The sequence below is a fragment of the Marmota marmota genome, unplaced genomic scaffold (assembly GCF_001458135.2).
Source record: "Marmota marmota marmota unplaced genomic scaffold, marMar, whole genome shotgun sequence".
Taxonomy (NCBI): domain Eukaryota; kingdom Metazoa; phylum Chordata; class Mammalia; order Rodentia; family Sciuridae; genus Marmota; species Marmota marmota.
Genome location: NW_026000001.1, coordinates 6,271,252 through 6,292,996, shown reverse-complemented (window position 1 = coordinate 6,292,996; position 21,745 = coordinate 6,271,252). Strand labels below are relative to the sequence as shown.

Genomic DNA, 21,745 nt, shown 5'->3' with positions numbered 1-21,745 from the left:
GGGACACAAACTAAATAACCCATGGGTCAAAGAGGAGGCTCAAGAGAAGTTAGGAAATGTTTTAAATAGACTAAAAATGAAAGCAAAACTTATCAAAAAGTATTCCTTAGACCTTCACAGCGTGTTTTCTTGTGTTGGTGAGAGGGAAGTCTCGATGGCCCATGTTCTACCTCAACACTCTAGCGGAAGACGAGCAGGTGGAGCTGGAACACATGAGGCTAACACACCCGTCCAGGGGCCTCCGGGAGCACCCACTTCACGGCTTCAAACCCCAGACTCCAGGCACACAGAACCGAACGGGTAGAATCAGTGAAATGGAAAACTGGCTCCTTGAAGAGATAGAAGTAAAACCGAATGAACCTCATCAAGGAGGATCATGCAAAAAAGAACGAGGACTATACACAGACGAAGCGTGGGACAGGGCTACACATCCCACAGACCTCTCAAGGACTCGGAGGGGAAAGGGAGACCATGGTGCTAATGGGGTTGACAACTTGATGAGGCAGACACGTCCCTCCACAGAAACAAGTTCACAAAACTGACCCAAGAAGAAACAGGAATCAGCCCCATCTTGTCTTAGAAACCGAATCCATCACCTGCAGGCCTTCCTCAGGACGCCTTATCTGTGATTCTGTAAATATTTAGAGAAGAAATAGCACCAACCCCATTTAAACTCTTCCAGAACATAAGTGAGAAGGGAGCACTGTTAACCACTGAGCCCCATCCCCAGCCCTCTTTATGTTTTGTATTTGGAGACAGGGCCTTGCTAAGTTGCTGAGGCTGGCTTTGAACCCATGATGCTCCAGCCTCAGCCTCCTGAGCTGTTGAGGGAAACATCTCTCAACCCATCTTGCAGGTTTGCATCTCTCCAGATTCCAGAAGCAGTGATGTGGTGAGAAACAGCTGTCGGTGCCTGCCAGGAGCAGAGATACAGAGCCCAGAGAGGAATGTTGTGAGGCCGTCCGGCAGCACGTCCCAGGGAGGGGTGGCCAGGGCGACTCTCCTGTCAATAGAGCACAGGAGAAAAGCAAAGTTAGAGGAGAAGGACTGAGCAGCCCTGAGGACCAGCAAGACAGCTGAGGGACCATGGACCACAGAGCAGGAGGGCCACCCAGGGGTGCAGAAGACAAAGTGTGTGGGTAGGTGGCCCCGCAGAACCCACAGAGCCCCCACCAACGAGCTCCGCCTGCAGGAGCCAATCGTGTGTCTAGGTAAAGGGATCAAGTCAAAGCAAACAACTCCACTTACAATAGTATCAAAAACACAACCCGTGGGAAGACATTTAACAAGATTGTGCAAGAAATGTAAACTGAAGGCCACAACACATCCCAAAGCTAAATTTAAAAAGACTTAAATAAGAGGAGACATAGGCCAAGTTCATGGGCAAGAAGGTTTGATATTGGTGAGATAGCTGCCTTCTTTGAATCTACCTGAAGAGTCACGAAATACCCATACAATCCCTCACGGTCCTTTTGGAAGCAATTGGCAAGCTACTTTTGTCTTATTATTATTATTATTATTAGTTTTCTCTCTTTTTCCGTATTTTAAACAGGTGCATGGTACTTGTATAGGTTGTTGTTGGAGGTTCAATATGTGATGTCCACACACACAATGCAGCAGCATGGCCTGGCCGGTGTCCCTCCCCTGCACTCCCCCTTCCTCCCTTCCCCCCACCCCTGGTCCTTTCCTCTACTGACCTTCCTTTGAGATACACCCACGGTCTCTTCTCCTTTTTCCTCTCGAGCCTCTGCTATGAGAGAAAACACATGACCCTTGACCTGAGTCTGGCTTATTTCACGTAACACAATGCTCTCAAGCTCCGTCCATGTTCCTGCACGTGCCGTAATTTCCTCCTTCTTTGTGGCTGACTAAAACTCCACTGTGCATGTCCACCACATTTTCTTTATCTACCCGCCCATCGAGGGACACCTAGGCTGGCTCCGTCGTCTGGTGGCTGTGAATGGTGCTGCTATAAACGTGGTGTGTGTGTGTCACTGTAGTGAGATGACTTTAACTCCTCAGGGTCAATACCGAGGAGTGGGAGAGCTGGGTCACATGGAGGTTCCCTGCCTGGTCTTTTGAGGAGCCTCCCTACTGATTTCCACGGGGGTCGTGCTAATTCACAGTCCACCCACAGTGTAAAGGGGTTCCTCTCCCCGCATCCTCCAGCACGTGTTGTTCACACCCTGATGGCTGCCCTCCTGACGGGTGTGGGACACAGCTCAGTGTGGTTGTGAGTTGCATTTCCCTAATTGTTAATGATGTTGAACATTTTCCATGATTTGTTGCCCATTTGAACTACTTCTTTTGGGAAGTGTCTGTTTAGCTCATTTGCCAATTTATTAATTGGGTTACGTGGTTATTCAGCTTTCAGTTTTCTGAGTTCGTTTTAGTTTTCTAGATATCAATCCTCTGTCAGCAGAGCAGTTGGCAAATACAAGTGGGAAGCTGCATCCTGTGTCCAGAGGGCACCAGAAGTCTTGTGGCCCATTGCAGCGGGATGGACAAAGCGTGGGCCTAGGCCTTCATGGGGCTCTTATAAAGGTGGTACCTGTACCAGTTGGCTGGTAAGTTCATGAAAAGATGCTTAGCGTTAGGACCTGCCCAGTAATCGCAGGGAAAGCCACGGGGTGAGGCAGCTGGGAGCGTGGAGCGCTCCTGTGCCTCAAGGCCATGGCCGTGTCCAGCCAGGAGTTTACCAGGAAGGGAGCCCAAGCCACACGGCTGGTCCATGAATGCTGAAGGCAGCCGCGTTCAAAACTCCCAGACCCAGGAGCAACCTGGGGCCCGAGGCAGCGAGGTCTGCGACGATGCGTGCTCAGCCACGGGAAGGAGCCAGGGCCAGGGCGGCCGGCAGGGGCCTCGCGGCGTCATACTGCGGGAGGACACGAGGAAGACTGCGGGGTCTACACTTAGGCAGTTGCGTGGGTAGAATCACAGAGACGGAGGCCACGTGACACCTAGGACCAGGGAATGGACTGCCGGTGGCACAGATGAGCTCTTTAGGTCCCTTGCCTTGTGTGTGGTGCCGGTAACACAATTGCATGCCATCACTAACCTCATAACACCACACTCCCCAGTGGAGCGTCCTGTTGGGTGTACGCACAATCGCATAAGAGTAAGAATAAGGCAAGCCTAGCTCCTGGGACAACCACGCTCTTCAGCTCCTGTCTGCAGTCGGCCCCTGGGCTGGCTCAGCGGCCATCCCCACTGTCCCCTGTGGGTCTGTCCCAAGGCCTGGCGGCAACAGCTGGGAGCTGGAGCCACGTCCTCCCCATGTCCAGCAGGGCCAGGGCTCAGGTGGCCTGCACAGGGCATGCACAGGGCTGCATGGGTTCCGGGGCAGCTGGAGCATAGGAGCACAGGATCCGCGGCTTAAGACAGCACGAGTTCGTTCCCAGGCCCTGGAAGCCAGAGCCGAGCCGAGGTCTCCCCAGGACTGCCCTGCTCTGGAGGCTCAGGGGGGTGCTTCCCGCCTCCAGCTTCTGCAGCCCCAGGTGCTCCGTGGCTGTGGCCACGTGGCCCCAAGCTCTGCCTCTGTCTCTGCAGGAAATCCTCCTTTGTGCGTCTCTTATAAAGACTGTCCTTGGGTTCAGAATGATCTTACCTTGAGATCCTTCTTAATCACATCTGAAAAGACACTTTTTCCAAAGAGTGTCACATTTAGGGGTTCCAGGGAAGAGGACATGGACAGATATTTTTGGGGGCCACCATTTGGCCCATGACCACAGCCAAGCCAGACCCGTATGGTCGTGGGTGTGGGTGCAAGTGTGAGCAGCTGGGGGCCGGTGTGACTGGAGGCCTGACGGCGCTTGTCTTACCCAGACTCTTCCAGATGGCTGACTGGAAGAGTAGGGAAAGTGGGAGCGCTTAGCCATCTTGTTTTTGAGACTAGTATAATCTCGATGCCAAAGGTCGTCTCTGAGATCAGCACAAGGGAGAACATTGCAGCTGAATCTCACCTCTTCACACAGCGCTGCCTGGCGAGGGAGTGTACCGGCATGTGGGACCCCAAGCTGCGGCCAGGGGCCGACTGGGCCACGCTCCTCCTGCCCTTCTCTACTGCACCCCAGGAGGGTGGGACGGCATAAAAGACCGCCATCTTTGAACATGGCGACAGAAGTGCACACCCAGCTCTTCTCTCTCCCCTTCTCTGGGGCTTCGCCCACCTCGCGTGTGCCTGTCCCCATGTCCCCTTGGGCGGGGTTTGTCTGGGTCTAGGGCTGCCTGTGGCTGGAGGCTGGCCTCGCTGGTTCAGGGGTTCAGAGTAAGAAGCACATGTACCCACAAGCACAGCCTAGCACTGGGCAGAATTAGTGGCCCTAGGGCTGGTCCTGCCAGAGACGCCAGCTCCTTCACTTGGTCAGACACTCAGGTAGACTGGGGGTGGCTGCGTGCAAAGCCCCTCCCACTCTCCCATCCAAGACATCGGCAATAGGGCTTCTCTCATGGAATTCAGGGATGGTTCAACCACAGAAAACTGGCTATCTTAGGAACTGGTCAGGATGGGCCCTGCGGTGCCAGAGGGGACAGAGGCTGCCTAGTCCTGGGGCTTGTGACAGTCAAGGTCTCCTCAGGCATCCTGAAGCTACAGCTGGCTGGCGCCTGCTCCACATCTGTGTCCAGGACCCAGGCAATGAGGCCACTCTCACCTCCCAGGTGGCCATCAGTCCTGGTAGAGAAAGCCACCCAGTGGGTCTTCCCAGTGTCCAGGACCCAGAGTGGTCCAGCACTGGCTGTGGCCCTGGGCGCAGGGATGGCAATACCTCCACTGGGCAGCAGAGGGAACCAGAGACACTTGGTGGCTCCTGAAGTTTCCGGAATGTCACAGGACATTTTAGGAAATAAGTTTTATTGGGTACATTTGAGGTTTGCAGCATGATGCCATGGGATGGAAACACTAAAACGTCACCATAGTGAAGTAGACTGACACATCTATCATCTCACACATTTTTTGGGTGTGGCAGGAGCTACTAAATATACTTGTGCATTTATTTTTAAGTTAAATGTAATTTAATTTTTAATTTTTGAGACGGATCTTGCTAAGTTGTCTAGGCTGACCTCAGATTTATGATCCTGGGGTGGCAGTGAGTGTCACTGGGCCTGGCTGACAGGTGTGTTTAACCTAATCCCCAGGACAATGCCTCAGGCTCCCAGCGGGAAGCTTGCGGTCCTCTGCCCTGCGCTGATCTTAGTGGAGGCAAAACAGGACCAAGGGACCCACAGGGGGAGCAGGCGTCCCTCACAGGAGGAGGGGCCTCTTCCAAGGCTTCACAGCGACACGACACGGGCTCCCTGGGGCCTCTGCCCTTCCCAAGGCAGTTGGGAACAGGTCACTGCAGCCGTGTGCTCTCAGTCTTTGCCAAGGGCAATAAAGCAAGAAAAGAGGTGACGGACATCAGGACGGGAAGGAGAGGGCTGTCTGAGGCTCTGCTGTGGAGGCAGTAAGAGGGCTGGCATGGGCCCAGTGAGACTCATGGAGGAGAACCAGCCCACCAAACAGAAAGCCCCTCTATCGACACCAGTGCGCCAAGTGAAAGTGTGATAGGGGAAACCCCACCAAGAGAGCCGCAAAACCCGAGCAGACCCCAGGAGTGAGCCAGACCCCGCGTCCTGAGAAGACCCGAGGCCTTGCTGGGAGGAGCGGGGTTCGGCCTCGGAACCTGAGGTCGGGTTCTCTGGCCAGCTCCAGGGACCCGGTGAGATGTCTTCATGGCCCCTGTCTTCCCTGGGGCTTGGCAGCTGGTCCAAAAGTCTGCGAGGAGCCCGAGGGTGTGGAAGAGCAAGGTGCAGGCGTGCCCCAGGCAGCTGGCCCAGGCGCAGGGTCAGGAGCCGGTCCACACGGAGAGCACGCCGCTGTCCTAAGGACCAGGCCCACTAAACAGTGAGCTGTGAAAACGAGACCGCGGAACCCCGAGAGAAACACGCAGTGTCCACGTGTGGCCTTGGGGCCAGGAGGGCTGGCAGGAGGCCCCGCCGAGGGGTTACTGCAGACGCCGGCCGGAGGGATCCTACAGGTCTCCGCTGTTCTGCGAGCGCGGGTTACTGCAGAGCGAGGGGCACTCACCCGCCAGCCCCAGGGTCAGTGCCCTCTCGCACAGCCGCCGTCTTCTCAGGACGGCCTGACGTCGCCACTTGACTCTTGGGGCTCTGCACAGGTTGTGTGGCTATTTTAGTGGGGTTTTGTTCTATCCTGCTTCCAACTTGGGTTTTCTGCTGTAAATACATGCTTTTTTTTTTTCACTAACCTTGCACTGTTTCTCTTCTTGCTTTCCGGCCGTGCTGTGAGGCAGCTGGGGGTCGCATCAGAGGCAGAACAGATGCAGCTGCTTGATCTTGGACTTCAGCCTCCAAAACTGTGAGCTAAACCCCTTTTCTTTCTTTATAAAGTTCCTACCCAGCATTGGGTATTTTGTTGTAGCATCTGAAAGTAGACTGAGACCTGGAATCACTGAAACCACAAGTCATTAGAGACTGATACATTTGACTATGTTACACTGGAGAAATTGTGTTTGAAAACTATCAATGTGATGAGGTAAAAATATAAGCCAGGAAGTGAAAAAAGATGATTTCCACGTGTTCTGTGATTATTGACGACCAGTGTCCAGAGTGTCTTGTGTTACTCAGTTTCCACCACTGCAACAGAATATTCCAGATAATCAACCTAATGAGGGAAAAGGTTTATTTTGACTGACTTGCGGTTTCAGGTTTCCACGGTCACCTGGGAAGCATGCGCATCATGGCAGAAGTGGGTGGCGGAGGAGACTTTTCCCAGTGGTGGCGGGAAGCCAAGGGGGCGCAGGAAGGGGGTGAGGGCTCCCTTCGGGGCTCACCTCTAAAGAGTGACCGACTCTCTCCAGCAGGCCCCACCCACAAAGGCCCCACCACCTCCCCATAGCTCACAGGCGCCTGGTGGCCCCCCGCCTGTGGACAGTGGACGCCTATCCTATCCCGCCATCACCTGGGAACACAAGTGGCCAGCAGCAGAGCCAACCCGTCGAGTCCACACGTCTCCGGCTCCTGGAGGCGCTGCAGAGCGCCCAAGCTCGGGCACAGTGGCCCCTGCGGACTCGGCCGGCCTGCGCAGTGACCCCTTTCCAATACTAATGTGGCAGGCGCGTGAAGATGTCTGAGGACCTCCTTGCCTCCGCAGAGGACTGGACGGAGTGCCCCATCTTTGCTGGGACCTCTGATTTACCAAAGGAAAACTGGCGGTGTGCTAATGTGGTGAGTGCTGCGTGGTCAGTAGGTGGGGTGCGTGCTGCCCTCCTCTGTTCCTTGGGGTGCTTGAGACGGCTCATCTTGAAAAGCCTGGGCCACGGGCGCTGCAGCCACGCGGCTGGAGCGCCGAGCCCCTCCCACCTGGGCGAGGGCCTGTCGCTCTCTGGGCCCTGGTTCCCCTGAGGACGACTCCCCCCTGGACTGAGCCATCCTGGCTGAGGCCCTGGCCAGTGACCAGATGCCAGATCCGAGCAGCTTGCCCCTGGAGTGGCGTGACTGGCCCCTACAGCCTCTGCGGGGCCAGGCAGACCTTGGAGAGGAGCCCCAGGAAGGCTTACAGGATGGACAGTGTCCAGCTGGGACCTACCTGGCAGGATCCCGCCGGCCACCCTGGCCTCCCACTCTGCTCTGGCGGACTGATGCGGCCGCCCGGGTCTCCTGCACGACGTCTGCATCTTGGAGCCTCCCCCCTGGGCTGGGAGACAGGTTCTTAGGGGGGATAAAGCTGAGGGGGCACTGGGGTGGTGTAATCCCACACCAAGGTGTTCTGCTAAGAAGGGAGAACAGGGCAGGCCCAGGACCCGGCAAGGACCCAGGGAGAAGATTCAGCCCGAGGCCCCTTGATCTGCGACCTCCAGCCCTGGGTGTGGGGCAATGGACTCTGGAAGCACTGGTCAGTACTGCCTCAGCGTCCAGAGCCGACTTCTGCACCGTGGAGCTGGCTAGTTGCTGCTGTTGGCATTCCCGTCCACTCCTCCGGAGACTGGGCGGAGCAGGGGTATGGATCAGCCTTGCTCCCCTCCCCGACATCCAAGCCACGGTCTCAGGAGTTGACTCTTGCCTTAATCTAATGTGGACGGGTCAGCAGAGCCCTAGGCTGCTGGCTCAGGGGACCCTGCTATGACCTCAGAGGATGATGGCCCTCATGCCCTGGACAGCAGAGGCTGCCTGGATTCACAGCATTACTCCTGAGCTCCACAAGTTCCCAGCTTCCAGTCTCAGGGTGCTGACCGCCTGCTGGGCAGCCGGCCGAGCCACCCTGCCTCCCTCTCCCCTCCCTCTGCTTTTTGGCAGTTTCCAGCCTGAACCAAGCCCACCCTGCCCTTTCACAGCATTTGGCCATTTCCCCGGCCTCCTCCGGGTGGGCGGGCCCATCTGCCAAGGCCAGCAAGAGCGGTCCTGGTCCTGGGCTGAAGGGGCTCCTCCCTGCGTCCTCTCATCTCAGGGGCTGCCACTGAGCCATCCTGTGGGCCCTGAAACCCTGCTTAACATGGCCAGTGAGTCACCCAGGTGTCCTCACACTCCCTGGGCAGGGGAGGTGGCTCTGTGGCCCAACGTCACAAGAGCAGCCTGGCTGCTGCTCTGCAGGGTGGGCAGTGAACCCAGAGCCTGGGTCCCCCAGGGCTCTGACATGTGGCTTCAGGGGCCTCCAGGGAGAGACGGGCACCCAAGCCTGGCTCACCACTTGGTCTGGCTGCCCTCACTGACTCTGAGGCCCTTGCAATGCCACGGCCTAAGTGACTGGCCTCAGTCTGGGCTTAGAAACAGGAGCCACACTGGTCAGTTGGCCAGGCACAGCCCCCGACCAGTTGCCCTCACCAGGGGATGAGGCAGGCTGCCCACATGGACAGCAGGACAGTCAGTCACAGAATAAGTTGGTGTGGCCTGCACCAAGGCCCTGTTGGCCCCTGTGCTTATGGGTACCTGTCCCCCATGCCGCCCCGTGTCCCCACACCTCACACGAAGACCAAAAGCCCCAGTGCCACCTGGACACCAGCCTGAGCCATCCTGACCCAGCCCACATGGTGGCAGGCCTCAGGCCCTGCCTGAGAAGTAGCCCAGGATGGGGGTCTCTGGTGGTGGGCAGAGCGTGCGCTGTGCAGAGTGCAGCTCCCCAGAGCCTCCGACCCACGGCACGGGGCCCAAGCAGAGCCCGGAGCAGGACGGCCACCCTCTGCCAGACGTAGGCACCTCGGGGCCTTCCTGGCCAGGTGTCGGGGGATGGCCACGCTCCAGGCCACGGAAGTTTACCCAGCGATGGAAAGGACTTCCTGTGCGCCTTCCCGCGTGAGCTGTGGTCAACTCACTGATAAGCCAGATAAGCGTGTGCCAGGGGTGCAGGGTGCCGTCTGGGGCTGGTTACCCCCCCACCCCCCCCCACCGCTGGTGCGGCTGTCCCTCTCCTGCCACTTCCCCGGTGGCTGTGACAGGGAAGTGGCAACTCCACAGTGACCATGTGGCCCGTGTGGCCCAGTCCCAGCCCTGCCCGGGAGCCCATGGGAGCTCTTCCCCAGGTGCAGGGCGGAGAGGCCCCCAGGAGCAGCCGGAGGGCATCTGAAGGCAGAGGCAGCTCCCCCCCACCCCAGTTGCCTGTGTGGTGCTGGGTGCAGGGCCCAATGCCAGTGTGCGGTGGCTCCCGTGGCCGCCTTCTTACCCGGCCTCTTCTGAGGGCGGCTGAACTTCCCGGAGGTGTCTTCCTGCCCTGCCTGCGGACGCTGCAGAGCCTCTCAGACGTGCTCCCGTGTGGGGTCCTCCCTGGATGCCTGCTGGAGCATCGGTTTTGAGTCTCCCAGGCCAGCACCTTGCCTGGACTACAGGCCTGGGCTCAAAGTTCTTTCAGCGCTTTAACAATGTCACTGCTCAGCCAGGTGTGGTGGCCACGTCTGTCAACCCAGGGACTCGGGAGGCTAAGGCATGAGGCTTGTAAGTTGCAGGCCAGCCTCAGCAACGGGCAACTTAGTGAGGCCCTAAATTAATAAATTGAAAGGGCTGGGATGTAGCATAGTGGTAAAGCATCCCTGGGTTCAGTCCCCAACACCAAACAAGTGAACGAATGAATGAGTGAATAAGTAAATAAATAAAAATAAGTAATAAATAAAACAATTTCCAATTGTGGCAAAATCACACAGCAAGCTTCCCCTTTAACCACTTTGCCCACCATTCTGTGTGCGCAGCACCCCTGCCCCAAGTGACCGTCCCCATCCACCCAGAACCCAGGGAGGGACTGCCTTCTGTGTCCACACACTCGCTGCTGCCTCCTCCTGGCTGCTGTGCACGTGGGCAGCAGGTGCGGCAGTCCTCATCTGCAGCTGTCTCTGTTTTGATGTCTCTCTGTCTCTGTCTCCGCTGTGGTCTCTCCTCCTGGCTGTCTCTGCATTGTGTCTCCCTCTCCATCTCTCTCTCTGCTTCTCGTCCCTGAGGTCCATCTTGCCTGGGGTCCCTCCTTCCTGCAGGGTTGGTGTGGGTGGGGGCTGTGGCGTCCTGTGCTCCCCGCGGGTTGAGGGAGCAGATTCCCCCAGGTGGCCTCGCTGTGCAGGAGGGCAGGGTTGTGAGAGCTGTGGGCAGCCCCGACCCGTGTCACCCCCTGTGGCATAATCGGAGCCCCATCACATTCTGGAGGTCTGGCACGAGCCCCACTCTGCTGACCACAGTGTCGGGCCCAAGGCCTTCAGCCGGCTCTCAGTGGACAGGCTAGAGGCTTTTGGGGAATTTCATCCCTGGGTGAATTCAGCCAGGGCCCGGCACTGGACCTGACCCCCGACTGTCCTACATACAGAACCTGCTGGGCCTTGTGGTGCCTCGGAGAGAGACTGGTTGGGCAGGCTCCCCACCCGCCACCCTCTCTGATGGGTCTGGGGCATGGCTCACCTGTCTCCTCGGGGGACAGAGCCGCTTGTCTCTCTGGTCTGCTAACTGCCCCCGCCATGCAGGTGCAGGGGACACCAGAGGTGCAGGTAGCCCTTGGGCTCTTGTGCTCTCCTTTGCCGCCTTGGTCGGTGGAGAAGCCAGGGGCTGAGCCACACTCGGGCAGCCACTGGGAGGTGCTGCTGCGGCCTGCACGGAGTCCCCACGGGGGCCTGGGCCTCCTCCAGGCCAGGCTGTCTGGCACGCTCTGGAGGCTGCCTGCCTGGCCCCCAGGGTACGTGGAGGTTCACTGGGCTGCTCTGGACAACGGGGGGTAGGCTGGGCCACCGGAGGTGGTGAGACCCCAGAACCCAGGCCGGCCCATGGAGTGGGTCCCGAGCCCTAGGTTCAAATCCCAGCCCACTGTCCCCACGCCTGTCCTCACCCCAAATCAGGCCTGTAGCAGCTCCGTGCAGGCAGCAGCCAGTTCAGCAGGTGCCCTGCACCCCGAGTCCCAGAGCCTGGTTGGTGGGTGAACAGCGTGGGAGAGGGGAAGCTCAAGGCGCTGACAGAGACTGGACCCGGAAGCTGCAGAGGAGGGAGGGTCCCTGGAGCCGTGCCCCACGGGAGGCCAGCCCTGGCCCAGCCCCCACCTCAGGTAAATGGCCGAGGAACAGGGCCCAGTGTTTGGGGATTGTTGAGGACAAGGAGCAGCACCCTGGGGCATGTCCCTCACAGATGTGTCAGAGGGACACCCCTCCCTGAGGTGCTTTGTGCAGGGTCAGCAGGAATGCAGAGACCTAGGGCCCGTTCCCACAGACCAGCTTGTACCACTCACCCCTGGCCAGCACAGGTGTGCACCGAGGCCTCGTGGGGGCCGAGAAGGGGGAGGCCCAGGGTAAAGGCTGCTGTGGTGTCACTGGTCATCCACAACCTTCCTCCTCCTGGGGTGGACAGGGTTGGCAATGCAGGGTCCAGTAGGGGCAGGCAGGGCTTCCAGGCAGCTCCCAGGGCTGGGCCTAGAGTGGACCCCAGGCACATTCCAGGAATGGAGCAGGGTTGGGGCTGGTGGAGGAGGGCGGTGAGGCTACAAGGGAGGAGGATGGTGGGCGGCCAGGGTGAGGGCCACTGGGTGTCCAGCTGAGTGGGACCAATCAGGGGAGGGAAATGGGGAAGCCCATGATTCTGGAAGAATCTGCCAGGGGCTGAGAGAAAGAAGGCGGGGTGGCAGGGGCTCGAGAGAGCTGCCAGGGGCCACTGGGTGCAGCCAGGCCTGGGCCCTCCCTGAGGGGCTCTGAGCGTCCAGCCTGGGGAGGCTCCGGTGGACCCCAGCGCTGGCTCTGGGGTGGGGCTCTGGGTGGGGGGGGCCTCCTGGGTGCTCAAGGGAGACTCTGCACTGAGTTCCAGTGCAGGTGGGAAGCTCCCCACTGCCCACCAGCCTGGGCGCTGACCAGCACCTGGTCATTAGAGCTTCGTTGAAACCCCACAAATCCCATAGCTAAACAGGCAGCTGGGCCAGCCCTGTGTGCAAACAAGGTGCGCCCGCGTGGCCTGGCCACGTGGTCTGGGGGGCGCGGGTCCCCGCCCCCTGCCCTCCTGCCTCCAGTATTCCCACACGTCCTTAGGTGTGCCCTCCCTCACGTGGACGCTGCTGGCTTGGAGTCCTCTGGAGCAGAAGGGGGCAGCATCCTGCAGGGCCAGTGGCTGGGCCTTGCTTGTCTGGGGGACGGTGGGGGCCAGGGGATAGTGTGGTCGGGGGCCCCACGTGGTGACTGACGGAGGAGGAAAGGCCCACCATGGGAGGGGACCGCTGGGCTGGGGGCACCCTGTGGAGGGTGGGTCACGGCCTCACGGGGCCACAGGCTCAGGCCCTGGGCTGGAGCCCCGTTCCCCCGCCCCGAGGTGGGCCCTCAGTTCCAGGCAGGGTTCCTCCTGTTCAGCAGGCCGTGGCTCTGCCCTGCCGGGCTGTGAGGGCAAGTGCTGGCCCTGGACCCGGCTTGGCCACGTGAGCTGAGTTGACTGTGGCAGCCTCGAGGGTGACAGGAGCCGTGGACCGAGAGCCAGGAACATGATTCGCGCCTGCCACGCGGAGCTCCCACCAGCGTGCAGAGTGTGAGTGAGGTCTCGAGTCTGGGGGTCCATGGGGGCTCGGGGGCTGAGAGGCACCGTCCTCCCAGGTACCCCCTCAGCAAGGTTGGGCCTCCGCCTCCCAGGGAGGCCCCTGCCTCTGGGGCCTGCGTGACGGTGCTGGACAGGAGCTTGCCTGCTGCCCGCGGCCCTGGCCGTCCCGGAGGTCAGCCCACGGCTTCCTTTCTGGCTCATCTGCAGAGACCCCGCTTTTCCACCTCCTCAGTGCTGTCCCCACTCCCAGGACCAAGCAGACCCCCGCTGCCCCTACCTGCTCCTCACCTGGCCCTTGGCTGTGTGGTCACTGCCTGATGACCGTTCTCTCACATGAGCTGAGGGGCCTGGGTCCATCTCCCACTGGCATCCTCCCACCCTGGGTGGGGCCCTGACACAGCTCCGTGTCTGCTGGACGAGGGAGAGTCCCCAGACTAGGACAGCCCTGGGGGGCAGCTGGGCAGTGTCCCAAGGCCCTCCGGTTGGAGTCCCTCAAGCTGGGCAGGCCTTGGAGGTGGCTGAGGGCAGCCCTGTCTGCTCTGCGCCATGGCACCCGCTCTTGGGCCTTGGTTGGCATTGCTGAGTGAGCATGGCCCTCCTGCCTCCTGCATGGCCACAAGTGGACTAAGAATCCCAGTCCACATGGTGCCCAGACACCCGTGGCACTCACGGGGGCATCCCTGCTCCTGGGCCAGGGCTGCCACCTAGAGGGGGATGGACAGCCGAGGACTCAGCTCCAGTTCTGGGTGTTGTCCTTAAGTGTGTCCATCAGAAGGGTCCTCTGCTGCCCTCAGCTTCCCCTGACCTCACCCGCTCTTGGCCTGGATCAGCATGGCTCCAGAGACACTGGTCAACTGCAGCAGTCCTCCTTCCCAGGGCCTGACCTCTGCGCCCAGGCCCATTCCCATGCCCAGGGGAGATAACCTGGGCGTTTGTTTTCCCAGGGAGGAGGGTGACCGGAGAAGATATTTTCCTTTTCTGTGAATAAATGCGTCTTTTGCTGGCACTGGTGCCAAGGTACACGGCTCACGGACCCAAGAACCCTGCTGGGCTGCAGGCCCATGACTCAGGCTTCCCCAGGGAACCCGGAACCACTGGACCTGAGCTGGAGGAGACCCGGATTAGCCCCGAGGGTGCAGTGCCTTGTCATCCCTGGGCTGTCCTCCAGGTGCCCCCCAAGGGAGCAGCTGCCACTGACCCACCTGCAGCAGCAGCAGTGGCACAGGGGCTGGTGCTGAGCTGCCCCGGGGCCCCTCTGCCAAGCTGCCTGGCCCGTCCTGGACAGTCTGTGGGTCAGCCGGCGGGCTCTGCCTGCAGCACCCAGTGAGGCTCCCCAAGGGCACAGTGGCACAGGTGTGTGGTCAGAGCTCAGTAAATATTTGCTGAATAAGAGACAGAACGAATGGCCTGCAGGCTTCTGTCTGCAGTAGGTCAGGGAAGGCTCTGTGACCCCACTCACATGCAGCCCCGGGGGGCAGGTCTGCCCTCCCTCTTCCTCTCTTGCTCCCCTGTCAGTTCCTCATGATGTCCCCGTCACTGTCTTGGGTGTGACACATGTCGGCCGAAGGCTGGCGGAACCATGTTTTGGATGGTCCTCCCATTGGACTCCTCCATGAAGTTCAGGATTTGGTCCCGCCGCTCAGATGTAGCCTGGGCTCTGCTTGGACGCATGGGTCAGGCTCCGTGGGTGCAGCTGGTGGCATAGCTTGAGCACTCGGAGCCACAGAGCTGAACGTGGCCCTTACGTGTGGTCACGGTGGCAAATTCTACTGCGAAGTTCACCACGTTACAAAACACAGTATGAACAGAGGGAGGTGGGAGACAACCCCATCCTGACCACGTGCAGTGCCCCACCCTGGGCGCTGGGCACACTCAGCTGCTGTGGCCCTCCCACCTCCAGGGCGTCCTCATCTCCTCCGTCTGAAGCTCTGTCCCTCTGGCCTGACTCCCGCCCTCCAGCCCCGGCCCCTAGGCTCTCTGCCTCTGTGGACCTGAGGGCTGCAGGGCCCCGCGGGATTCTGCAGTGTCTGTCCTGCTGCCTGGCCCCTCTCACCAGGCGCAGTGTCCTGGGGTCCGTCCAGCTGGCAGCAGATGTCAGGACGGCCTTCCCTTTGGAGGCCCAGTAGCATCCAGCTGCCCGGCTGCACCACGTCTTGACTGTTCTGCCGGCAGCTGAGGGATACTTGGTGGTATCTGCCTTTCGGGGTGATGGTTGATGGTGTGTGGACAGGACTGTGCAAAGGCAGGTTTGTAAGGACTGAGCACATGTCAGTGACCCATGAGCTCACACCCAGGTCAGCAGGTGGCTGCCCCAAGGATGGGGCTATGTCCCCTGCTGGGTGGGGCTGGAGCTGCCTATGGAAAGGATCTGAACTGCTTTGGCACGGCCAGGCAGACCTGGCCCTGCCCACCAAGCACCCCTGGCAGTCTCCTGGCCCATGTGGCCAGGCCCAGGACAGCATGCTGGGCACCAGGACCAGTGGTCACTGCCCCAAAGGCCCTGGTCACTTCATATCTCCTGAGCAGAGCCACCTGGGGGGGAAGTCACAGCAGGGCCAGGGGTGAGTGGGGAGGGGTACTTGACATAACTGGGGTCATCAGCAACACGGAGACTGCCTGAGCTTGGCTCACGGGGTCTTAGAGACCAACTGTGCAGAGCACCTGATGTGCTGCTCAACTCTGTCCCCCTTCCTGCTCTTCATGGGGTCCACTTGGTGGTGCTGAGGCTGTCCAGCCAGGCCTCCGTGCCCTACCCAGCTGAGAAGCCACACGGGGCTTTGTCTGTGGACATGAGCTGCCCATCGGTCTTCAGCCCTCTGCCCCATCCCCATGACCTCTCACTCCCGTCCTGCCAGTCTCCTCCGGGAAGCCTGACCCTGTTTACAACACTGGGCTCCTGTTCTGGCCAGCAGGAGGGCTGGAGGATAGGGACAGCAATTCCACAGGCTCTGAGTTCTGGGACCATCCCACCCCTCAGCAGAGAAAGGGAGGAAGGGACACTCAGGACACAGCACAGAGCAGTGTGGCCAGCAAGGGCCAAGCAGGCCACATCCAGGCTGCCCAAGCCAACTTTTCCCAGACTTACTGCCTCTTCATACCTGTCCAGGGTCAGAGGAGGCACCTGTCTCCAGGGTCAGAGGACGCACCTCCCCAGGACAGGGCCCTGCGTCTGCTCTCTGCTCAGGGGTGATCTGGACATGGGTTCAGGGCTCAAGCTTTCTGGGTCTGCGTGGAGGAGCATTTTTCTGTCACTCTTAGCTGTCTGCCTGCTGGGGGCAGGCTGTGCCCAGGAGGGACTCGGACGTGGTCTCAGCTCTAGTGGACCCTACAGCCTTTCCTGGGTCTTCAGTGCGTTGGCTACTGCATGTCTCTTGGGTCTGCTGTAACAAATGACCTCAAACTGGTGGTTGAAAAGGACAGGAATTTGTCTTCTTGGTCCAGGAGGCCTCCATCGGACTCAGGAGGTGGAAGGGTCCGTCCCCCGGCTCCCGGCAGGAACTCGTCACTCACCCAGCCTCTGGGGGCTCAATTGTCTTCTTTCTTCTGATGATTTTTGAGTCCCGAATCCCTGTCTGCCCTTCCCTTGTAAGGACACTGGTCCTAGCATTTAGCCCCCACCCGCCAGGTGATCTTTGGGATCTACACCTGCCAATATCCCCCAGAAGGCAATACCCACAGGATCAGAGGTCAGCATTTGGGCTTATCTTTTGGGGACGGCCATTCACTGTACTGTACCTCATTACAGTCCTAGGGGCCAGATGAGACTCACCGTTCAGCCACAGCTGTCCCAAGGAGGGGCAGGGTGGTTGCTCATCTAAGAGCCTTCAGGATGGGCAGGAATCCCACCTGTGCCAGGTCAACCCACAGGGCCAACAGAGGCCTCTTCAATGTCCACACATGGACAGCGGCAGGCTGGAAAGTCCTATGCATGGGCCTGTTGGGTGGGCAGGGCCTGCTCCTCATGAGCCCCGGGCGTCATCCACAGGGCCCTGTCAGTGGACCCTAACCCTGAGCCGGGTGGCGGCCTCAGGAACTCCCAGGCTGGGTGTCCTGTGGGCTCCTGAGCTGGGTGTCCTGTGGGCTCCTGAGCTGGGTGTCCTGGGGGCTCCTGAGCTGGGTGTCCTGGGGGCTCCAGAGCTGGGTGTCCTGGGGACTCCTGAGCTCGGTGTCCTGGGGGTTCCTGAGCTGGGTGTCCTGGGGGCTCCTGAGCTGGGTGTCCTGGGGGCTCCTGAGCTGGGTGTCCTGGGACTCCTGATTGGGTGTCCTTGGGGTTCCTGAGCTGGGTGTCCCGGGGGTTCCTGAGCTGTGAGTCCTGGGGGCTCCTGAGCCGGGTTTCCTGGGGGCTCCGGAGCTGGGTGTCTTGGAGAGTCCTGAGCTGGGTGTCTCGGGGATTCCTGAGCTGGGTGCCTTGGAGAGTCCTGACCTGTGTGTCCTGGGGTTCCTGAGCTGGGTGTCCTGGGGACTCCTGAGCTCGGTGTCCTGGGGCTCCTGACCTGTGTGTCCTGGGGGCTCCTGAGCTGGGTGTCCTGGGGTTCCTGAGCTGGGTGTCCTGAGGGTTCCTGAGCTGTGTGTCCTGGGGTTCCTAAGCTGTGTGTCCTGGGGTTCCTGAGCTAGGTGTCCTGGGGGCTCCTGAGCTGGGTGTCCTGGGGGCTCCAGAGCTGGGTGTCCTGGGGACTCCTGAGCTCGGTGTCCTGGGGGTTCCTGAGCTGGGTGTCCTGGGGGCTCCTGAGCTGGGTGTCCTGGGGGCTCCTGAGCTGGTATCCTGGGGGTTTCTGAGCTGGGTGTTCTGGGGTCTCCTGAGCTGGGTGTCCTGGGGTTCCTGGGCTTGATCCAGGCCACGTTATGCTTTGCTCCCTCATGGACGCCCTCATGTGGATATGGGACTGTGATGGTGTGGTTTGGAGCGGACAGTGTCTTACTGAGGGCCTGTCCCAAGACAAGGTCATCGTCACATCTACCAGGAACCACCTGGGGCCATTTGGCCTCCTCTGCATAGCATTTGCTTTCTGAGAACCTCAAGGCAGACAGGTGGCACCGCTGGCTTGGTAGACAGAGAATATGTACCTGAGAGTTACTGTTCACTTCCACATAAAGACAGGGACAGAAGGAGTCCCAGTGGGCAGTGTCCCCTGCTGCTGGGAGTTGGCAGGCCTTGGAGAGGGTAAGACCGATGGATGGCTTCCCAGAGCTGCTCGGGAGTGCAGGGCTGTCTCCGCCTTGCCTGCCCGTGCACCTCCTCAAGGACACCACCTGGGAGAAGGCCGCTGGGCTTGAGACCCTCAAGCCCCCTTCTGCAGCCGGCCAGCAGCCTTCCCCACTGTCCAGGGGGACACAGTCCGTGGCTGGGCACCCTGTCCAATCACCCGCTTGGCATCTCACCCCAAGGTCCTGGGAATGGAGCCCCCCGAGCTGGCTGTGCATGGGACAAATCTGCTCACCCCAGGGACAGCAGTGTTTTGGGCCAGGGTATCTGTCCTGAGTTCCACATCTCTGTCCAGGGACGTGACAGAGGCCCTGTGGCCATGAGCTGAGGTGGCCGCCCGCTTTGCCGCCCTCAGACCCTGCCTCCAAGGCCTGTGCCAGCTGAGCTTCCAGCCTGGCTTACGGTCTGCCTGGACCTCGGTGCCAGGAGGCGGGCCCTTTGCTTCTGCGGTGTGCCCCACACGCAGATCAGGTCAGCTGAGACGGACCCCCAGCTGAGACGCTGACAAAGGCAAGAAGGAAGTGGGGGCCACTCACATACCCCCGCTTGGCCCTGGGTGACCCATGACGAAGACAGAGTCCCCCGGGGCCAGTGAGCGAGGCAGCCACCACCCCTGCAGCAGCAGTGGCCATGCTGCCCAGCCCCAGGCTGGCCTGTGGTGGGGCAGTGTGGTGGGGGTAGCAGGGCGGGTGGCCCTGTGTCCAGGGTGACAGGCCCTGCCTCTCACCCCAAGGACATTCCTCACTCCTGGCCTCAGCAAGTGACAACTCTGGTTTGGACCTTGGCAGAGGCTCCTGGAGTCATGGGAGGTCCCTGGGGGCCTAGCTCTGTGGTCCTCCAAGGCTCTGACCCCGCCCACCACTTGAGGGTTCAACAGGGTCATGGGGCACCCCAGCCTTGCCAACCAGAGGCCCACCAGGCTTCACTCCCACACAAAGCAGGGCGGGTAGCAGAGGGGCCTCTGGACGCAGGTCCAATGGGTCGAGAGCACCGGGGGTGAAGGACGCCACGTGCATGTGGCCAGTATTTGAGGAAAGCACATGGCCAGCTGCCCAGGGCCTGTCCATGCTGTCCTGGACCTGGGTTGCCTGCTGCTCCAGATGTTCACACAGGAACACAAGTGAGTCGGGCAGGCAGACCTGCCCCCCAGCCAGGGCCTGCTGCGTCCAGGAGCCCGCAGGAGCCAGGAGGGAGCAGGGCACTAGTGGGGAAGGGGCCTGGGGTCCCGAGAACAAGGCCTGGGCTGAGGGCCCACCCCCACCCTGTGCTTCGCCTCCCCAGTCCAGGCCCACTGTCCACCCCTGGTCATCTCCCGAGGGAGGCTTCTGACAGGGTGCTTCTGGCTGCCTGTGCCTGCTGAGCTGTGACGGGTTCTGCCGACCATGTGCCCCCGACGTCCCTACACGTGTCCCACTGCCCAGCCACACTGGCTCTCTGAGCTCTCTGAGGTCCACCTGAGGTCTGGGTTCCTGAGGTTTGCAGGCAGGAATCAGTGTGGACTCTCGGGGTGCCACTGGAGGGACAGATGGACAGCCTGAGCTGCAGAGGCACGGCAGCCCAGTGCTGAGCCATGCACCCTCCTGGGGCGGCGGTCAGCGTGGGCTGCGGGGGTGCCGTGTGACCCTGGGCAAAGCTGCTCCCCTGGGAGGATGGCCAGTCCTGCAGGCTCAGTGCTCAGTGGCCTTGGTCTGGAGGGGGCTGGGGGTTGCCTCCCGGGGTCCAGGCCTCTGGCAGCCTGGGAGCACCTTCCCCTCTCGGCTCTCACCTCCCCCTGATGCAGGTACCTCGAGCTCAGGCTGGTGGGCCTGGCCCTGAGCAGACATGGGGCAGGCGGTGGGATCAGGGTGTGACAGGGACACTGAGGTCTAGTGTCATCTGCCTCAGGCCTGCCACTCAGCTCAGAGCTGGACCTTGGCCATAGCTGAGAGACTAGAGAGGGGATCCATGTTGGAGACTCCCTGGCTTTCCCTCCTAGGCATGGACACTTCCCTGGCCACTAACGTGGACAGTGGCCATCTCCCAGGGCCACTGTTTTGTATCTAGACCAGGCTCCAAAATGACCCTTGCCGGTGTGGTGCAGGGAAGGGGGATCAAAACCGTTTGCCCCCTGAGTTGGGCAAGGGGCCTGTGAGGCCTGGGCCCTGGCCTTGCTGGACACCTGGGAGTGGCCCCTGACCTGTCCCTTATCTAGGCTCCTGTCGGGCGTGGCTGTGCTGGCAGCAGATAAGCAGATTAACGAGGTGTGCGCCTTCAGCTGGGGCCTGGGCTTTATCCCAGGCCAGGAGTGGAGGGAGCTGGGCGCTGGTGTGGCGCTAGGCCTGGGGTCCCTCCCAGGACCATCGACCTGGGCGTCCCCCACATGTGGAACGGGGATGGGGGTCCAGGGGGCCAGCAGGGGGCCTCAGGCACCAGTGTCTGCTGCTGGGCCAGGGCCCCCCAAGGCTGACAGTGTCCCCACACGTCTGTGGCCAGGTCCCAGAGGGGATCCTGCTGAGGGGGAGACTGCCCTGGAGTCCCTACCGGCTGTCAGTCAGACGGCGTCTCAGGACAGGTGCCCGTCACAGTGACACCCAGCCAGGAAGAGTGAGCAGCTAGGAATGTAAGGAAGACAGCCACAGGGAGGTGTCCCCTCGAGTGGCGGGACAGGGGCAGGACGGTGAGGTGGCCCAGTGAGGAAGGGGCTGAAGCTGGCTGGGAGGGGTGGGGCCCGGGCGCACCTGAGAGGCCCAGGGTGCTGAGTGGGGAACTTGGGGGGTCAGGCCCAGGGGCTGGGGGCCCCTCACGTCCTGCCTCGCCCACAGCCAGCCTGGCTTCCCACCTAGGCCTGCACGGCCAGGGCGGCCCTGCCCACCCCTTCCCCAGACGTCTCTGCATCTGTGCAGCCCTCCAAGCCCCAAGATGCTCTCCCAGCCTCACGGCCGCTCGTCCACGTCCTGCTCTGAGTCCCAGACCCTCCATGAGGCCCCCACCCCCAGCAGGAGGTGCAGCTCCCCAGCCTGTCCTCACCCACCCAGCCCCGTGGCTCCATCCTGCCCTCAGATGCAGCCGCGGCCTCCGGGTCTGCCCCTCTGGTGGGTGGGCCCAGGGCCCGAGGCTGGCCAGGAGCCAGGGTGCAGGAGTGGGAAGGCAAATACCCTTTTGTGTGCTGCAGGCGCTCTGGGGACAAAAGCTGGGGGCTGAGGAGCCCCACAGTCTAGACAGCCAGCCCCACCCGGGGCAGGGGAGGGGGCACCAGCAACGAGGCAGAAGCCGTCTGGGCAAGGCTGCTGGCCCCTGGTGCACGGAGGCCAGGGCAGTGAGGCTGCAGGAAGGCAGCTCCATGCAGCCCTGGCTGGGGCCTGAGCCCCTCTGGACTCTCAGGCCCCAGGGAACCTGCCGAGGGGCCAGAGGAGGGCAGCTGGGGCTGTGGTCCTGGGCTGAGGCCAGGTCTTGCTGCCCATCTTTCTAAAGAAAGGCCTTCAGACCTCCTGTCTGCGAGGGGCGGGTCAGCATCGGCAAAAGCTCTGGCCAAAGTTCTCCCTCAACCTCTCCCTCCCTCCTTCTTCCTCCTCCTCCTCCTCCTCTCTCTCTCACACC

At 60.8% G+C, this 21,745-nt stretch overlaps 1 protein-coding gene and 1 long non-coding RNA gene across 5 annotated transcripts; both read right to left on the bottom strand.

The window, feature by feature from the left end:
* Positions 1-10,079: 10,079 nt before the first annotated feature.
* Positions 10,080-16,076, bottom strand: LOC125618117. 3 transcript variants are annotated; one of them, XR_007349359.1, is made up of 4 exons: positions 11,684-16,076; positions 11,291-11,433; positions 10,870-11,165; positions 10,080-10,529 (listed from the first exon to the last, which is right to left on the bottom strand). It is a non-coding gene; the product is annotated as an uncharacterized LOC125618117 (long non-coding RNA). The 3 variants fall into 3 exon arrangements; XR_007349360.1 differs by having other exon boundaries at positions 10,870-11,124; XR_007349358.1 differs by having other exon boundaries at positions 10,870-11,433.
* A 33-nt stretch (positions 16,077-16,109) lies between these two features.
* LOC125618116 (proteoglycan 4-like) lies at positions 16,110-20,447 on the bottom strand. 2 transcript variants are annotated; one of them, XM_048807890.1, is made up of 2 exons: positions 17,460-20,447; positions 16,110-17,245 (listed from the first exon to the last, which is right to left on the bottom strand). In XM_048807890.1, exons 1-2 carry the CDS (start codon positions 18,385-18,387, stop codon positions 16,959-16,961), a joined length of 1,215 nt encoding a protein of 404 aa, XP_048663847.1. In that variant the 5' UTR covers positions 18,388-20,447; the 3' UTR covers positions 16,110-16,958. The 2 variants fall into 2 exon arrangements, with proteins under 2 accessions (XP_048663847.1, XP_048663846.1); XM_048807889.1 differs by having other exon boundaries at positions 16,110-17,199.
* Between the last annotated feature and the right edge of the window lie 1,298 nt (positions 20,448-21,745).